The following is a 12,433-nucleotide window of genomic DNA, read 5'->3' as shown; positions in this document are numbered from 1 at the left end:
ATAACAGCCCATTAAATAGTGTCATCTAGGCATCACTTTCAGATGTGATAGTGGACACATTAGGGTTGTGATGATGGTCAAGATTCTCTACTGAGTAGCTCTAAAATTTAGAGCTATTTAGTCTAAATGCAAGTTATTTCTGGCACATAATGGGGATCCTGTAGACAATGGGATAATCAAGTTCAAACTCACTAATCACTAATGTAGCAATCTAGGAAAAAAAATATGATCTTAAGTGTAAAAACAAATTTAGTGTAATGAAAGACAGATTTACTTGTTGTCATTAATGAACTCCAGGATGTCTTGTTCTAGTTTAAGCAGCATCATTCGATCCCTGGTGGGTCAAAGGGAGAAAACAAATTAGAGAATTCAGGGGGACCACAGAGTCCTCCATTTAAAATATAGTAAATTCGCCACTTAAGTTTGAGAAATCAATAAAAACAAATTATTTTGATGGTAGTTAAGAAAAAAATACCAGGAGTTTCTTTACATGCAAATTGAAGGCATTAATCTAACCACTTTATAAGAACTCTAAAGATCAACTTAGGCAAGAAAAAAATGCAGAAAAACATGCAATGAGATAATAGTATGAACATTTGCACACAACAATAGCAATTATGATTACCCTATTAGCAACAATATAATGATTTTACTACTTTGGTAAGTCTTTACACTGTACAATCTCCACACAGCAAAAAGAAAAAAGAAAAAAAAGAAAAAGTGCATCAAAATATCACCATCAAATGTATTGTTATCCATGATGGAAACAGATGTGGAATTCTGTGATTACTCTAAATACTTTTTGTGCGAATATTTACAAAGTGCATAAACAACATTAGCAAATAAAATGCATTTATTTTCAATGCCTAAAGAAATAAAATTACTTTACATCCCTGATCTGTTTGTATTATTTACTATGTTCATTATAACCTTGAGTCTTTGGTTGTACTCATACCTGGGATTGTTTTTCAGTGTGTTGACCAAAAACTCATGAACATCAATGCCTGTGGAGTCGGTGTATTCCTGACTGGAATCTATTGGAGGAAAAAAAAAAAAGAATGAATAAAAATAATTTCACTAAAAACAAACAACCAAGAAACAAAAAAACAAAAATAAAACAAGATACATTGTGAACATATGCCATATGAAGATATCTCAAGTGGCTGAAGATAAATAGACATGTTTAATGCTTTAAAAAATAGTCAGATATGTGCTAGATGTGTTCAGAATATACAGAGAGAAACACCCTCTAGAGGGCAACATTACTTCAAAACCACACTGCACAGACACACAGGTAAGCCATTTCATCTTCTGCTCCTCTCCATCTGACACTGAGGAGTCTTGCAGAGAAAGAATGCGGTGTACTATAATTGTCTTATTTGTACTTTGAAACTGTTTCAAAAGTATCTCTTAGCCCTGATGAAGAGACATTCACATTACAAAATATCCTACAATCTAAAGAAGCACAATTATGTCAGTCTCTGGTACAAACAACGACCACCATCAAACCGTGTCTTACCACGTGACAGCATCTTTCGAGGAGTCTTGTCCTTCTTCTCCTTTTCTTCATTTTCATACTCGTCCTTTGAAGACTTTTCTTCCTCTTTGTCTGATGGGCAACTGATGTGAAGCTGGATGATTTCCTTTAGACATCAACAAAAAAAAAATGCCTTTTAATATTTGTAATGAATTACAAAAAAAGCAACAAGCAGCTCTAAACTCAGGGATGAGTTAAGAGTTAAAGACTGTGGTAACTGGTTATGTCGAAAAAAAAAACTAAAAAGTGATACCGATTCTGGGGGTCCATCGTTGGGGAAAGGACCAGATGACTCCTCGCATACTGCCAGACTCCGTACTAATTTCATTTTGGCATTAGACTGAAACAAACAAGATGAATTTGAGAAGAAATTTGATAAAATATGATAATACAAAAAACATCCAAATTGAGACAAAAATGTGTTAGAATTTTTATTTTTATTTTGCCTTTTTCTGTCAAATATTTGACATGTTTGATGCTTACAATGAGAAGAATAAAATAAACTTTCAAATACAGCACAACAATTGCCATGTGTGCAAAATCTAGAGATTTGTTGTAATAAGACAGGTTATTGCCTTTGTCGCCTAGTTTTTCCATTTCTGCTTCCAAAGCACCCAATATATATTCCAATGCATCATAATGCAAAAACTTGCCATAATCCTACAAAAGGCAAATTAACTCCCATAAAACATGAAAATGGAAAAGAAAGATAAAAAGAACAGTTTAATATATAAACTGATGAGAAAGTCACTGAACTATGTAGTCAGACTATAAACTGAATAGACGGTTAACCACGCACCAAGATGATGTTTTCACAATAGCTATTTAATAATATTTTAAGAACATGTATGCAGTTATCTAGTAAGCAAATTTAATTAACTGGAATTAGTATAAAAGAAAAGTGCCTAAGAAAGATGTATTAAACCAATTCCATCTGTTTTAAGAAATTATCATTCTAGTCTCAAAAGAAATTGGCTTGCTCTGCTATTTCTTCTGATTATATGAAACATTCAGTTAGTCCAACAGGTAAAGTGCAGTTCCAAAGCCTTACTAAGGTCAGTAGCCCATTTACTGTTAACCTTCTTATCAGATTTAGGATTTTAAGCCAATGATATAATGCAAACAGTTGACTGTAGGTCAGTGGATTACAAAGCCGGAAGGATGAAAAGATATCCCATGCAGCAAATGAGCAAAAAGTCATTTCAAGCACCAGGATTATAAAGTAATATCAATTATGCTGAAATTCACTTACCTTGGCCCTTTTCCTGCCATGGCTGTGGTTAGTAGCCCGCTTCTGCTATTAAAGCAAAAGAAAAATAATACTTTAATATTAGGGTGCAATTTAAATATTCATAACAATAATGGATTCGAATTAGAAGCCAATTCAAAGATTACAGGACATTCTAGTGGCAGCATCTACACAAATATTAGGTTTTCCCTGCTCAATGTTTAAACAAAATGTTTAAACATTAAATTTGATTAAATTTGATGCCACAACCTTCTGCATCCTTATGCATCATGTAAGCAGACCTATAGCTACCAATGACATTATAGATATTTAATAATACCTTTCAAAAAGTATTAAAATGATATATATAACTTATGTGTGTACTAAAAATGAACAGCATGACAAACATTTCTGTTTACTTAGTGCCTCTGTATTATTAAAGCACAAAAATGACAAAGATCTCTATTCAAAAACTGATTTAAAGTAGAGATCTTCCTGTCTCAGACCTCCATGCTGCTGCAGAGCTCATCACACTGTGCAGATCAGGTGCAACTTTAAAGCAGAGAAACCCGCTGAGAAACCAAGTGAATTTGAAGTGATTTTATCACTCATCAAGTGAGATACAGATGGGACTTCTTATTGTCAGATCCTCTTACCTGCGCATCCTGTGGAGAGTTATCATCTGGCTCTGGCCCCTCTCCTGTCCCATCCTTGGTGCTCTGTGGTTGAGGAGAGCTTTTACCTCGACTGCAGGGCTCGATTTGTAGCCCACTCTCTCCCTCCTGCTGGATGTCTGTTGTCAGGCTCAGTGACATCTTCTTAGGGGAGGGGAGAGGGTGGGAGTGGGGAGGGGATTGGTGGAGGACCCAGGGGTGGCTATGAGAGTAAAAGCACATTTTCAGAAGAGATGTAGTTTTTTTTTTTTTTTTTTTTTTTTTACAACTGAGCACAAAGTTTTATGCTGTTCCTTGTCCTTTAAAGTAGTTACCTGTTGGAGGTACCAGGTCTATGCTGAACTTTTTACAGTGAGTGTGGGTAAGAACCACACACAGGGAGATGAAGGGAATCCACTAAGGTAGTGTACTAGGCTAGGCGACAGCAGGGGGTAAAGTGAATTCCATGGCAAGCCTTGGGTCTTGGGGTAAAGGCTGTCGGGAAACAAAAACAACAAAAAATGTAATAAACCATATGAAAGGTATAACTTAAGACAGCAAAATGGTTTTAAATGCAAAATAACTGTTTGGAGATGCACAGAGAAATCAGCTGATTTACAGCATCACGATACCAGAAAAAGAGAAAGAAGTATAATCCTGTGCTTTATTTTATTCTTTATGGTTTTCAACCTCTGCGACATGGAAAATTATGGTTTTGGACATTTCAGAGCTTCAGTAAGCACCAGCCCCTCTCTTCTAGAATTTACACAGAGGCCATTTGTGTAATCCTAGCCTTGCTGATAAAAAAAAAAGAAAACTCAATTTACAATCTCAACTCAATAGTAATTTAATCTCAATTTTAAAGTGACAAATTCCTATTTGACAGCAACAGTGTCATGGCATCATTTTCCCTCCTATTATAATAAAATATTTGAAATGGTTTCCTTGTGTATATTTTTATAAAAATAAATTAGAATCAGTTAAAATTACTTTATGCAAGTCAAAGATTCACAAAAAACAGGAATCAGCATCAAAAGTCTTCTCATTGTTTCTCTAAATAATTTTTCCTCCACATTTACATATTCAGAATAAAACATTTCTTATGAAAGGGATTCATTACCTTTATGGCAACAAATACAACTAGTTCATTCATTAAGTCATTCTGCAAACAATGCATTAGACACCAGAAATGTGCTATTTTCTTATGATACTATGTTTCAAACAATTTAGAAATATATTTAAGTAATTTCTAGATAAAATTGTGCTACACTGAAGACCGGCTATGATAATGAAAAATTAAACACTCAAGGTGTCAACGTATTTGAGAAAAAAAATTATTTGGAACTAAACAGTCATCTAAAGCTTTACCGCAATATTTTATTGTGTTTTACAAAAGACACCAACAAAAATAAGTATTGTGTTTTCCAATATTGTTCAAACAAATCAAATGAGATCATTTGTTGCTTTAACAATAGCACATTTCTTTAGTGAAATGTTATATAAGCTATAAACAAATGGCAACCAAATAACATTGTACAGTATTACTTTTTACTAAGGCCGAAGTGGGGTTTTTTTTACATACATTTTTTTTTACATATTTTGTGAAGCTCAACTGAGATTTTTGGTTTATCAAACATTTTTGACAGTTAAGGGCCCCTTTTAGCAAACTACTAAAACACAGAGGAAACTTCTAAACAGTAATTTTCTCAAAACAGAAAAACATTTGCTGCGAGAGACATTTAGTGAGGAAATATCAACAATACATAATGAAAAACACATGAAATGAAATATATTTACAGCAGTCAGATGAATTGAAGAGGCAGCACTCTGCCAGGCTGAGTGTGAAGTGGAGGGGGGACACCAACAGGCCAGTCACCACCTTTAGAGGTCGTCTAGGGCCTCTCGTCTCTGCCTTCGGCTTACTTGCCTACAGTCTGGAGCCCTGGGCACCATGAACAGAAGAGGAAGACACGAATGACGTCATCTTTCACACACTGCGTGACTCATCGCTGCTGCTGCTGCTATTTCTGGCAGGGAGGAGGACAGAGCAGCTGAGAGCTAAGAGCTTACTGGGAATGGGCTTTAAAATCAGCACAAACGCTCGCTGCTCAGTGTTTGACTTTTACAGCCTGGAAGACATGTTTTTAGAATGCTAAAATCAATCTGAGCATGAACATTTGAAAGCTGTGCTTGCAATTCTGAAAATTCACATTGGAAATAATTGAGCAAGCACCAAAAGGACAAAAAAGAGAGAATCTCAGATTACCTAAGATCCCAGTTCCACAGTCTGGAGCTGCTCTCCATTATTGGTAATAATTAGGGAAGTATAAAAAAATTTGGGAATTTAGAGAAACAATAGTTTAAACAAGTCAAAGTTTTATTCTGGGCTTACAAAGAAATTAAGGATCCAAAAACTGTCATTGCCATCATTTCAGATCCATGCAAACACAAATATTTCTAAATGACCAGACTTTGTTACATTCCACACCTTCAACTCCATTTACAAATTGTATATCAAATGGTAAGTCATTACCAACAAAAATATATCTTACAACAATAACTATGACGATTCTGGCTAAAATTACCATTGTAGATTTTATATTTAATTTAAAAATAAAAATGCAATTTGGAAGACAAACTACTGAACTATAGTATAGTGCTCATTAAGAACACATTTACTGGTGATCAGTTTTACAAGTCAGTAAATTCCGGGGGGTTCAGAATTCCAGGAGGCACAAATTTAAGAATATGTTTAATGGATGACATGCGTAAACAAACCAAGGCAACAATAAATTTACCAAGATCTCTGTATTGTTTGGAATGAGGAAACCGATGAGGCAGGGATTTCCAATGTGGGAAAGACCAAGGTGATGCAGCAGCAAAGTCGTCATTATCAACAGCATCAGCAGCAACACTAGATCATTGACAACGACACCCACATTCCCCAACCTCACTTTGCTTGCAGAAATCTACCACAGCAGCACAAAAAACAGCCACACTGTAAGGTAGATCTGACTCAGTCATTCCAAAAATAGCCCTCTGTGTGTTCTGGGAGAAACAGAGAGAAGGCTTCTGAACTACCAAGCAGCGACAATTATTCATTTCAAATGTCAGTGCTTGCTTAATAACAGAGAGGAAGCAGAAAAAAATTGTAGCTCAAAACTACTAATGGGATGCTTATGAATAAACCAGCTTCTCCTCCCAGTCCTCTTATGTTTACACAGTTCTGTCATCAACACTCCATAGCTTCTTTCAACACAGACATGATGTTTCCCACTGGGTTGCCAAGGAGACGATAACGTCATTCTTAACTGCTGCCATTTGATTTGAGTGAGTAAAGTGGGGATGAACGAAAGAGTAATAATAAACAACACTGAATGCAGAGAGCACTCACCATCGCTAATACAAAGACAAACACTGACGACAGTTACACCATTTAATCCAGGTTCTTTTAACTTGAGATATTATTGTAGTTTAATGTAGCTCACTAGATATCCAGGTTATTTTACATTGCTTGGATATCTGGTGAGCTAGATATCCAGGCAATAGCAAATAGCAAAATTCTAATGAGTACAGACAACAGATTAAAGTATTTTGCTGCAGTACCAACATACATTTTCAGTAGCATTTCCAACTTATGAAAAAATATAAATCATCTGTTTAAAGCGCCATCCTATGGGTCAGTCACTTGGCACCAAACAGCAAACATCTGGACTTCATTTAGCTGCAATGACAAATTGTTTTATCCTCATTCAATCTCACTCGCTAACTAATTGTTATATTGTTAACCATCTATGGCCTTGAATTAGTGGAATGCAAAACTTGGGTTCTAATGCATTTCTTACAGTGTGTGCTGTGTAGAGAGTTAAAGAAAGCATGCAGTGCAGAAATGCATGTTTCATGTTCACATGAAACATTCAGTGAAACAAGAGTTCTCCAATAAGATTTCTGAAAACTAATGCTAAATCTCCAGTGGTTTCAAAGAATAAGACATCACAGGTAATGTGTATCCATTTATGACTGGCTGACATAGTCAATGTGTTTGATGCACGACAATTTATGCAGCATACAATGTCTAAAATGATATCGTAAGTTGTGATATGCATCCATTAAAGACAATAAGAGTTCAAAAGTAATAAAGCAGTGTAATGTGCAGTTTATATTAATAAGTAGGTCAATCCAAAAGCTCCAAGACATCAAGTAAAAAAGTAGTCAGTTTAAGTTTCATGTGATATGTAAATGCTTCCCAGGTGCACGCATGGGGTAAAGCAGTCACACATAAAATCTGCCTTTGGAAAAGTTCTTTTTCTAAAACATTTATATTTTAGAAAAATATTTCTATTTCTTTTTCAAATAAAAGGTTAGCTTTTTTGGCCTATAGATTGCCAAATTCTACAAATGTATGCTAAAGGTTATATCTTTATGATTAACTATTTTTAGAGATCACCATGATACAGTTTTATGGTAAAATTACTAATTAATCCATATGCAACAACTGATGCATCAAATAAGCAGTTTGCTTCCTGCTGCCTTATGACAGGTAAACAGATGATGCACGCTGTGGTCAGGTTTCCTACTCTGCCTCTTTGCATCAAGTTACCACTATAAAATCACATCAGCCCCAGAGCTGAAGTTTGGTAAAAGAAAGAAAGAGTAATGACAATGGTCAACACTGCGGTAGTAAGCAGCCACACCGAATCCGATAGTGGGCTAAGCAAAATAAAGTATATCACAAGGTTTCTTGTCAAGACCAACTGTCAAACAAGGACAACATCTCAAATAGATTACACTTGCAGAAATAAAAGGGAAAGTCCCTTCTCCACAGCTGCTGAGAAGTGTGGAGAGATTATTTTATATAGTCCTAAAACCCAAACAGACTTTCAATCCAAGACATTTTAATTCTCTCTCTAAACAACTTTAAGACTGTAAAACAACATAAGAATAAACTTACATAGTACTGCAAGAAAACAAATACCACATTGTTTTTTTTCCTGGACATATGCCTGATTAGCATTTTTTAATTAACAGACACATTGTAAATGAAGACTATTAATTATACTTACGGGCAGCACTTGATACACTTGATACTCAGCTCAAGTCATTTAATTCACCCAACTACCTAAAAATGTCTGCAATGAAGAATCATGCACAGTAAAAATGCCTCTGTTTGGTGGAAACTGAATGAGAGATGAATAAAATGGTGAATGGAGGTGCAAAGCAGGAGGGAGCATGCACGTACAAACCCAAAGAAGGAAGTGGGAGACACACAGGCAACTCGACCCAATTCAGCTCGTCTGTATTCAGCTGCGCACCTCGCCCATTTGACGTCAGAGAGAACTCATTTTACTCAAGGCAGTAAGGTTATGTCTTCACCGAGTGGAGGCTGAACCGTGTGGGGGTGTGTGTGTGTGTGTGTGTGTGTGGGAGGGTTAGGGGGTGACGGGAGAGTTTGTGCAAGCTCAGTGCCTGCACATATCATATATCAGCAGCCCTCACAGTGTTTGCGCACCAGTGCTTGTCTGTGTCAGAGAGGATTCCCCTTTGCGTTGGTTGCAGTTTCACACAGGGCGGGGAGGAGGGGGCTGGCAGAGAACGAGGGACTGTAAAGGAAAAACCCACGGAGAATTGTAATTTAACAACGTCTCTGCTTCCCTTACATAAGATTTAGCTAGATACGACAGTATTGACACCGAGATACCCGTTTTTATCAATGAAAGTTTTAAAAAGCTAGTGCATCAATGGATGACTGAAAGCGATAGTAGGTTAAAGAACACCAGCAACAAACACACAAAGACAGATGAGGGAATCACGAACTGTCAAACGCAGAGGAAGAAAGGGTTTCTCCTCTTTAATCTGTCTCTTTACTTCTACTTGCCACTCAATCTTCTTTTTTCCTCTTGGTTATGAGGATACCCCCATCCTTCCACGCTGAACTCAAACATCAATATCTTACTTGTTAAACCCGCCACTAAAAGTTACCTTTCTCTCCCTCTTTCGTCATCTTTTGAAGTATTTTCTTAAATTGTCGGGTTTGCTGCTGACGCCATCCTCCTCCACTCAGCCAACCCACTCAGTCCTGTGGGACGAGCTATGAGTCATTCTCTCCTTCTTTCCCTTCCCTCCCTCCCTAGTTACCTACCAGCCTACCTTTCTACTGCACATCTCTTCTGTTTCTCCTAATAGTTATAAAGTACATACACTGATATGCTTCGTGTTCTGTGAGAAAGAGAGGACACAAGGATTTGTGTAGATAAATTAGACAGATGAGTCAAGTGCACAGCTAAGTAGAGATATATTTGTTGGCCATAAAATTGACAATCCTGTCCTCATGATACTCTCCATAAGGAGTGTATTCAAGAGGACGATGACGGGATCCTGTTCACAAATGCATCTTTGATGAAGATGGGAGAGAAAGAAAGATCATGATGGAAGGAAATGAGTGCTTGTGAACAAAAATCTAATCTTTAAAAATCTCACAAAGAAAAAACATAAAATTCTTGAGAATACATAGCTGCATTATTTATCTAATTGCTATTCATATTTTAATGTTTGCAATTCCACAACCACTGGGACTGTGTGGATGCATGGTTTTGTCAACTATTACATTTCAAGTGAAATGTATTTAATGCTGCTGTCAAATATATCTGATGAGCAGAATGGTCTCAGACTACCCTAGATGGCCAAACCTGAGATTGTGGTGGCTGAAATGCTTGAGCTCAATGAAAGTGGTAGAGATAGATCATGAGATGATAACAGAGCATAAGGAGAGGGAAATGAGGGCTTATTGCAACCAATATCTTCACTGGAATAATAGACGACAATATTGCAACTGAATAATTTTCTACATCATCAAGAACTAAGCAGGGCTATTTATTGATATTAAACAGAGGAACAATAAAGGCTGTTGCTATTCTATACAGAACTTGTTTTTCCAAAAGTATTCTCAAGCAGTTAAAAAAAAATAATAGACTGAATAACGCTTTACACACTATTTACTGGCCAACACTTTCAGATATTTTCCTAAAATGAAACGGAATAGAAAAATATGATTGCTAAACCTGCTTCTTCAAGAGTTTAGAAAACATAAAATCAAAGATAAAATCCTAATCTTAGTATTAAAATTAAGCATTGCTGATAACATATAGAGCCTGAAGAAACATCGACTCTCCAAAAATATTTTCACAGGTTTCTCACATGATCTAAACCTGCTCCTACAGTCTCACAACTTCCTTCTTTGGGATGTTGCCTAGCAACAAGTATACATTTCCTCGCTATTTATTTAGCAACTTGTATTTCCCATTTTAATTTACTTTCCTCTTAATTAGTCTCTCTTATACATAATGCAAATATTCCTTCTAATTTGTTTAAAAATTGTGAAATTGAAATTATCACTGAATTAATCTTAAAAGAAATATTGGCACTAAGATACATGTGACTTGGGATAATTACAGGCACATTCATGTCTATATAACAGGGTTGTCAAAGTAATTTATATTTTAGCATATTTTCCAGACAATAAGTGAAGGCACACTTGTTTCATATTTTGATTGGTCCTCCGATTTATTGTGAGGTATATATTTATATGTATACATTTTTTTCCTCATCAAAATGCACTTTTTGACCGGTACACTGAATGATATGAACCAAGAATTAAAAACAATACTATCTGCAGCCGTAAGTAAAGCTAATCATTGGCTGAAAGCAAGATAGTCAAAGCCAGAAGAACAAGTCCATAGTTGGGTTTTTTAAAGAACGTGCCACTGGAAGAGTCTTGTGAACGGTGCAGGCAACAGAAAACAAGACCAGATCAAATGATTAACATGGACAAGATTCCCCTCACATTTGATGATTTCTAAATAAATGCCACTTGTGTGTTTTATTTTATGTTCATTACACATTTTTTGAGTGATGCAACTTGTACTTCAGAGTGACAAAAGTACGGAAAATATGATAAAAAATAAACTGAACATCATAATTCTTTCACTCATTCATGTAAAAACTGCTACAAAACAAGCCACTCGCATTTTCCCGTATAGTAATTATTCAGTTTGTTTTCTTATATGCAACTATGAAAGCACGTTCAGCCAATCGCTAAAGGGCTACCTCCGCATTGCTTAGCCATTCTGGTTGGATAACAATTGTTATCTTCCACACAGTACTACAGTAACATATATTGCCATCCTTGAGAGGACAGATAACATTTGCCAGGATTGACCAAAAAGAGTGAAGATTACAAGACAAATGCACGACTTAACTTCTTGTAAAAAGTACAAAAATAATTTGGCAAACAAACCCAGCGGTAATTCCCCAGTGTATTTCCTTTCTAAGAAACCTGCCTAGCAAGATTTAGAAATATTTTACACAGGAAATTTTTAAATAATCATTCTTTCTGAACAAATGAATGCAGATGTCCTGTTTCAGTTTTGCACCTGTGCATATAAAAAGAGTGATATTCTTAAAAACTGACTGTGTACACCATAGATACATGGTTTCTTACATCTGACTGCAGTTCATGGTTTGGAGTTATACAGGTCCTTCTCAAAAAATTAGCATATTGTGACAAAGTTAATCATTTTCCATAATGTAATGATAAAAATTAAACTGTCATATATTTTAGATTCATTGCACACTAACTGAAATATTTCAGGTCTTTTATTGTTTTAATACTGGTGATTTTGGCATACAGCTCATGAAAATCCAAAATCCCTGTCTCAAACAATTTGCATATTTCATCCAACCAATAAAATAAATGTGTTTTAATACCAAAAATGTCAACCTTCATATAATTATGTTCAGTTATGCACTCAATCCTTTTTCAGGAATCCTTTTGCAGCCTTCAATGCGGCATGGCATGGAGGCAATCAGCCTGTGGCACTGCTGAAGTGTTATGGAGACCCAGGATGCTTTGATGGCGGCCTTAAGCTCATCCAGAGTGTTGGATCTTGTGTCTCTCAACTTTCTCTTCACAATATCCCACAGATTCTCTATGGGGTTCAGGTCAGGAGAGTTGGCAGG

The 12,433-nt window shown here is 36.0% G+C and overlaps 1 protein-coding gene across 9 annotated transcripts in view; it reads right to left on the bottom strand.

The window, feature by feature from the left end:
• r3hdm2 (R3H domain containing 2) overlaps positions 1-12,433 on the bottom strand; it is a 50,611-nt gene that overhangs the window by 21,047 nt on the left and 17,131 nt on the right. For 8 of the 9 annotated variants that reach the window (XM_017304914.1, XM_017304910.1, XM_017304912.1 and 5 more), the window contains 8 exons: positions 5,216-5,360; positions 3,754-3,913; positions 3,422-3,641; positions 2,790-2,834; positions 1,791-1,877; positions 1,520-1,643; positions 956-1,034; positions 275-334 (listed from right to left, as the gene is read on the bottom strand). In XM_017304914.1, coding sequence (XP_017160403.1) covers positions 275-334; positions 956-1,034; positions 1,520-1,643; positions 1,791-1,877; positions 2,790-2,834; positions 3,422-3,580 — 554 coding nt within the window. In that variant the 5' untranslated portion in view covers positions 3,581-3,641; positions 3,754-3,913; positions 5,216-5,360. The remainder of the gene's footprint in view (positions 1-274; positions 335-955; positions 1,035-1,519; positions 1,644-1,790; positions 1,878-2,789; positions 2,835-3,421; positions 3,642-3,753; positions 3,914-5,215; positions 5,361-12,433) is intronic. The other variant, XM_008408456.2, reaches the window with a different exon arrangement.

The sequence above is a fragment of the Poecilia reticulata genome, linkage group LG5 (genome assembly GCF_000633615.1).
Source record: "Poecilia reticulata strain Guanapo linkage group LG5, Guppy_female_1.0+MT, whole genome shotgun sequence".
NCBI lineage: Eukaryota > Metazoa > Chordata > Actinopteri > Cyprinodontiformes > Poeciliidae > Poecilia > Poecilia reticulata.
Note: the sequence above shows the minus strand (reverse complement) of the source record. Positions and strands in the feature narration are given on the sequence as shown.